The sequence below is a fragment of the Manis javanica genome, chromosome 3 (assembly GCF_040802235.1).
Source record: "Manis javanica isolate MJ-LG chromosome 3, MJ_LKY, whole genome shotgun sequence".
Lineage (NCBI taxonomy): Eukaryota > Metazoa > Chordata > Mammalia > Pholidota > Manidae > Manis > Manis javanica.
Window position 1 is genome coordinate 56,084,009 of NC_133158.1, and position 7,205 is coordinate 56,091,213.

Sequence of the window (7,205 nt, forward strand, 5' to 3'; positions counted from 1 at the left end):
TGAGGTGGAAAGATCCGTTGGTTTTTTTAACAGCTAATATAGGGGTATTAAATGGGGAGTGAGTGGGTCTGAGGTAATTTTTGTTTAAGAGATCTTGAATGATGGGTTGGAGGCCTATGAGGGCTGAAGTGGTTAGGGGGTATTGGGCCTGATAGATATACTGAGAAGGGTCACGTAATTTGATAGAGGCAGGAGGACATAGAGCTATGGAGGGGCTTGTAATGTCCCAAACTTTGGGATTTACAGGGTGTATGAGGGCAGAACCGGAGCTTTCATTGGGTAGAGGGGGGTCGTCAGCTATGAGGGCTATCAGAAAGGGAGTACTGGGGGCTGTAGGAGTGGATATAGTTATGGAAACGTGGAGGAGAGAAAGGATGTCCCATCCTAGTAAAGGGATGGGACACCGGGGCATAACCAGGAAGGAGTGGGAGAAAGGTATGGGATTGTCTTGGATTGTGCATAAAAGGGGGTGGGGGTTTAATGGGAAAATCTGTTTACCTCCTACCCCAACTATAGGAGTAATGGCAGGCATGGTAGGGCCCCGGTATTCTTGCAAGACCGAGAAGGTGGCTCCTGTATCTAGGAGGAAGGAGATGGGGCGACCGTCTACTATTAAAGTAACCCTGGGCTCCTGTTTGGTGATGGAAATGGTCGGGCAAGAAGCTCCTGGGCCCCATCAATCTTCCTCTGCCAGCTCCACTATGGCGGGCTTAGGATGGGGGTTGTTTGTCCAGCCTCCCCTTCGGGTGGCTGGGCAATCAGACCCCCAGGGGCCCTTTTTGTGGCATCTGGGGCATGGGTGGTAGGAGATCTGGGGGAGGGGCACACCCTTGACGAATGCCGTTCTTGTCCGCACTTGAAACAAGCTCCTGGGGGGCGCTTGTTTGTAGAAGGGTGCCCAGGTTGTGGTTTTATCAGCTGGGCCAACATTTGGAAGTTGGCCTGATCAGCCTTTTGTTTACGGCGTTCTTTCTCCTCCTCCTGGTTATGGAAGACTTTAAAGGCCACTGTTAGGATCTCAGTCTGTGGGGTAGTGGGGCCCTGTTCTAACTTTTTGAGTTTAGCTTTAATGTTGGGGTAGCTTTGAGCTAGGAAGTATGTCATAAGGACACATCTTCCATCAGGCGTTTCTGGGTCTAGGCTGGTATACTGTAATAGGGCTTGAGTGAGTCTAAGAACTCAGAGGGAGTTTCGTCCCTCTTTTGAATTATGTCTTGAAGCTTTTGAAAATTGACTACTTTATGAGCTGCCTTTTTCAGACCTGCTATTAAGCAGGAGGCAAAAATATCTCGAGAGCAGAGACCCATGGTGGTGTTATAATCCCAGAGTGGGTCTTGTTCAGGGACTGAGGTGGGGCCAGGGGGGTAGGTGGGGTCAGTCCTGTGGGTTTCAGTAGCATGAGTTTGGGCGAAGTCCCAAACTTGTCTACGCTCTTCAGGGAGGAGAGTATTGGCCAGGAGCATGAAAATGTCATGATGTGTGAGGCTGTAAGACTGGAGGGTCCATTGAAACTCTTTGATGTATGTTGTGGGATCAGTGGAAAAGGAACCTAGGCGTTTCTCAAGTTGGGCTAAATCTCCTAAAGAGAAAGGGACGTGAACATGCACGATGCCTTCGGATCCTGCTACTTCCTGGAGGGGGGCAATAATTTTGGGAGGCCCTCAGGACTGAGTCTGAGGGGGACTGAAGGGTTCTGGCTCAGTCTGTTGGGGGGAAACAGGTGATAGGGGCAAAGACGCGATAATTTTGGGAGGCCCTCGGGACCGAGTCTGAGGGGACAAAGACGGAGGAGGCTCTTGGGACCTAGTTAGAGGGGGCCTGAAATGCTCAGCCTCGATCTGCCGGAGGGGGGAAGGTGAGGGGGATGGAGGCAGAGGGGGTGAGGTGGGGGAGGAGATGGTGGTGGAGGAAGAAGAGGAGGGACAAGGGAGAGGATGGGAGGCTTCTGCGGGGGTAGAGGCAGCAGCGATGGCAGTGGTAGAGGAAGGGGGAAGGGCTGTTGTAGGAGAGGAGGGGGAAGGGAGAGGACAGGAGGCTTCTGCGGGGGTGGAGGCAGCGGTGATGGTGGTGGAGGGTGGGGGGGTTGTAGGAGGGGGAGGGGCCGAAGGGGGAAGCCTGTATGGCAGAGGCTTGTCGACCGGGTCAAAGGTAATCGAAGAGGGACTGGGAGTGTGGGGAGGGGAGGGAGACGGCTTGCAGGCTAGGAGAACTTGGGACGAGGAACAGGTGGTGCAGAGGCTGGGATTTTGAGCTAGGAGGCAAAAAGCTTCGATATAGGGAATCTCCTTCCATTTTTTCAGGCGCTGGCAGTAGTTAAAGAGATCACGAGTGATGTTAGGATCAAGAGTTCCCCCTGTGGGCCATTGGTTGTTATTGTCTAGGGGGTATGTTGGCTAATCTTGGGGGCAGTATTTACGGAGAAGTTTTGGTTTTATATCATGTGTCAGGGAGAGGGTAGCCAGATGCTTAAGCAGGCATTCAAGAGGTGAACTTTCAGGGAGGGATGAGGAGGCTCCCATGGCTAAAGGACAGAGAAGGAGACAAACAGGGGAAGACGAACAGAAATCCTCAGACTGGAAGCAGACCGCAAGGAGACAAAGGGCATCCCCGATGATCCTTGGTGGTCTGCGGAAACTCGTATACGAGTTGGAATTTCTTAGGAAGTGTGGGTCGTCACCCAGACTTCCCTAAGAAGGCAGAGTGCCGGAGTCACGAGGTACCTAGTACTAGGAATTTTCAGTGGACGTAACGGACTTCGGCAGGCAGAACGGAAGGAGGAAGGGGAAAAGGGAGCGTTCTCATCCACAAAGGAGTCACCTTGTGGCTGTTGGAGGAGGGGCCTGAGGGTCTGCAGCAGCTGTGAAGGCCAGAGGCAGCAATTTATGGCTGTTGGAGGGGGGGCCTGAGGGTCCACTGCAGCCGTGAAGGCCTGAGGCGGGGAGATTTCCCTCCTCGTCCCTGAGCGTCAGAGTCTTGCCAGACGATCATGGTCAATGGCACTGCGATAGCTCAGGGAAGAGTGGCCCACTCTGGGGGAAAACTTACGTAAAGGCCAGAGAGGAGTGGTGAGTGTGATGAGCCAGTGCCGGAAAAAGAGGACGAGGGCAAGCTGCTGCTGGTGTCGGGGGGAAGACGGGGCCCAGTTGGGGTGTCCCGTCTCCCAGTTTTCGGCACCAATGCAAGGAAAGGAGCGACACACAGCAGCAATTCACCGGAGAATTCCACTTTATTAGGGAAAGGTGCTGGGTTATATAGGAAGGGGCATGGGGTGATTGTAGTGTTACTTCTACGGGGCTGGTGGCTATTGGCTAGGTGCTGGGATTGGGAGGGGGGCGAGAGGTGATTGGGCTTCAGGTGGCGCCGGCAGGAACTGAGGACCCCGAAGAGAAGCCGGAAGTTCGCCATATTACTGGTGGGGGCCCTTCAGAAACTGCCCTCTAGTGGAGTAGATTACTCATTTACTCCACACAGTCACTAATGCTGGCTGTTATTTAAATTTTTTTTCTTTTTGCCAAATAATAGGTGATTTGCTATACTGGTTTTCATTTCTTTGACTGTCTATAAGGTTGACCTTTATTTCATTTGTTTATGAGTCACCTGTATTTCTTCCTTTGACATTTGCATATTCAACTTCATTGGCCATTTTTCCCTTAGAGGTATTTACATTTTTCTTACTGATTTGCAAATGCATTAAGTGTATTAGGAATAAGAACCCTTTGTCTGTCATTGGCCTTTGCCTTTAAAGCTTCCCTCTTCTGGGAGCTCCACAGCCCTGCCCCTAACCCCCCCACATACACCCCTGTTTGTCTCTGTGCCCCACAGAGCTCGACCTTGTCAGTCTTTTACTAAAATGATTTCAGAGTAGGAAGTTTGAAACAGTTTCTTGAAGATCTTCCCTTGCTCCTTGTTTGTACACTTGAGAAGGCAGCATGGAAAGTCAAAGTAAATTTAAGGTGAGATCATCTCCACCTCTTCTCCCTGTCTCCAACCTCACTCCAGGCTTTCCAGACCAGCCTTCCCTTGTACCTCCAAATGGAAATGCCCCTTCCTGATGTTATAAATGTAATCATAGAAGAGGCAAATATGGAGTTTAGGCCTGGACTGTTAGTATTGGGTACGTGGGAGGGAGTGGAGAAGAGACTTGGTTTCACATCCCATTACTGGCAGGTACCCACATCAGACAAAGGAGGATGACTTCCCAGTCCCATAGGGATGTGAAAGGAAGAAAGGATTGATTGAAAAAAATGTATGTAAAACACCGAGCACTATTACATGTCCTTGTCACTGTTGTATTATTCCTATGAAGAGGACAGTGTTGGTAATGGCTCTTAGCCCTCACTGTCTTGCCAGGCCATTGAAAATGAGACATGCAAGAAGAAAAAAACTGTATGAGTAATAAAGCATACAATAAAAAATCACACACATGCATTCATATGCTCATTCCCCTCAATGTGGGGATGTTGTTCGCTATAGTGCACTTTGAAGCAGGATATAGGATGAGGGCATGAGGTGTTACCCACCACTCCCAGATCATTTGGGTTAGATGACAAGACTAATATTCATCTTCCCCAGGGCTCCTGCTGCCTCACCACTCACCGCTCAGTCTCTCAGGGATGACCCTCTGGGGCAGTTGGCCCTTTTACTTTCCTAACATTTGTGTATTCATACTTTGTTATCTCTGTGCAGTTTTCTCTAGGTTTTGCTTTTCTCTTGGCACGTTGTTTTAATTCTCTTTCCATGTCCTTCCCCACCTCCCCTCCCCACTGCCTTTCCGCCCTTGGCCTCTCTTCCTGCAGTCTCTGTCTTGGATCTCATTTTACCCAATAAGTTTATAAGCTTTTACTGTTTTATATTTGCTCCCTTCTTCTTTGTTGAATCTCAGCTAACCAAAGGTCCCCTGGTAGAATGGCATCGAGAAGGCTGGCACCCTGACTGGGCACACACAGCTTGTCCTTCTCACCTCTTAGGGCCTCTCTCTTCTGTCTTCTCCCTCTGGCTCTGTCTTCATTCTCTCTCGTGTGCATACACATCTTTCTCACTTTCCTTCCTGCTTGATTTCCCATATTCATTTTTAGTCTTTCTCACAAAAGGAACATACCTGAAGATATATGTGTTTAGGTATTAAAATTGTTCCATAATTTAAAAATATACATTTATTTCAAAAAAAGTATCTGCCTACTTTTACATCTAGAAACCAAAGCACCATTGTCCATTTTTCTTACTTAATGTTATGGTCATAAGTAGTTTTCCATATTGTTAGTCTTTATGAGGATTCCTCATGATAATTACTTAAAACTAGCTATTTCTTCCCTACAGTATGGGAGAATATATTCATAAATGACAGATCCAATAAAGGCTTGACATCCAAAATATATAAAGAGCTCACTCACCTCAACAAACAGAAAGCAAATAATCCAATTAAAAAATGGGCAGAGGAACTGAACAGACAGTTCTCCAAAAAAGAAATTCAGATGGCTGACAGACACATGAAAACATGCTCCACATTGCTAGTTATCAGAGAAATGCAAATTAAAACCACAATGAGATACCACCTCACACCAGTAAGGATGGCTACCATCCAAAAGACAAACAACAACAAATGTTGGCGAGGTTGTGGAGAAAGGGGAACCCTTCTATGCTGCTGGTGGGAATGTAATTTAGTTCAACCATTGTGGAAAGCAGTATGGAGGTTCCTCAAAATGCTCAAAATAGACTTACCATTTGACCCAGGAATTCCAGTTCTAGGAATTTACCCTAAGAAAGTAGCACTCCAGTTTGAAAAAGACAGATGCACCCCTATGTTTATCACTGCACTATTTACAATAGCCAAGATATGGAAGCAACCTAAATGTCCATCAGTAGATGAATGGATAAAGAAGATGTGGTACATATACACAATGGAATATTATTCAGCCATAAGAAGAAAACAAATCCTACCATTTACAACAACATGGATGGAGCTAGAGGGTATTATGCTCAGTGAAATAAGCCAGGCAGAGAAAGACAAGTACCAAATGACTTCCCTCATATGTGGAGTATAAGAACAAAGAAAAACTGAAGGAACAAAATAGCAGCAGAATCACAGAACAAGAATGGACTAATAGTTACCAAAGGGAAAGAGACTGGGGGAAATGGGAGGGTAGGGAGGGATAAGTGTGGGGAAGAAGAAAGGGGGTATTATGGTTAGCATGTATAATGAGGGGGGTGGGGGAAAGGGGAGGGCTGTGCAACACAGAGAAGACAAGTAGTGATTCTACAACATTTTGCTATGCTGATGGACAGTGACTGTAATGGGGTTTGTGGGGGGGAATTGGTGTAGGGGAGAGCCTAGTAAACATAATATTCTTCATGTAATTGTAGATTAATGATAACAAAAAAAGGGAGGGATTACTCCCTGATAGGATAAAATTAACTGCAAATCAACAATTAATGCATGCTTTACATATCCTTAATTTTGATCTTTTAAAGGGTGTCGGATGATCAGCTATGGAAGTACATATTTCTGATAATATTTCTTTCCCTTAAAAAAATGCAGTTCCTGTGTGATGGTCTCCAATAGGTTCTTCACAATAGTATAAAGGTCATATCAAAGTGTGGGCAAAGGGTTTGTTTGTGTTTACACAGAGGATCAAAGCCTAATTTGGCTACCCAGAAAATGAATTAAGATACTATATGAAGAAGAACTTCCAACATCAACATCCTCTGGAAGAGTCACTCCAAAAGATGATCATCAAAAAAACTTCAACAAAGATCCTGGCGCTGTTGCAGTTGTAGCTGCAGTCATCCCACCGGTTCTTGGACTTGCCATTGGAATGAAGAAGAAGATATCTAAGCTGGCCTGTGCATACAGTAAAACAACAAATTTGACTGGATCTATATTGTCGGAACTCAACCAAGAATTAGGAGAAGTGCAAGTTCCAGTGCTCCAAAATCGTGCGACTATAGATTATCTACTGTTAAAAGAACATTTGGGCTTCAGAAGATTGGAGACTGACGAGAATTAGGCTTGAGATGGATTAATGATTGTACATTGAGCGTTGACCCCCCTATACTGAATTTTATTGTTGTTAACAACCATTTGATCAATAAATATGAGAGATGCCCTCTCAAAAAAAAAAAAAAGAACATTTGGGATGTGAACAGTTCCCAGGAATGTGTCATTTTAATTTGTCTGATTTTTCTCAAACTATTCAAATTCAGTTAGA

At 46.4% G+C, this 7,205-nt stretch overlaps 1 protein-coding gene across 1 annotated transcript in view; it reads left to right on the forward strand.

The window, feature by feature from the left end:
• The window catches only part of LMLN (leishmanolysin like peptidase), a 135,257-nt gene extending 128,132 nt beyond the window's left edge, over nt 1-7,125 (forward strand). Inside the window, exon 17 of the mRNA XM_073231484.1 lies at nt 6,625-7,125. Coding sequence (XP_073087585.1) covers nt 6,625-6,659 — 35 coding nt within the window. The 3' untranslated portion in view covers nt 6,660-7,125. The remainder of the gene's footprint in view (nt 1-6,624) is intronic.
• The last annotated feature ends 80 nt before the right edge of the window (nt 7,126-7,205 follow it).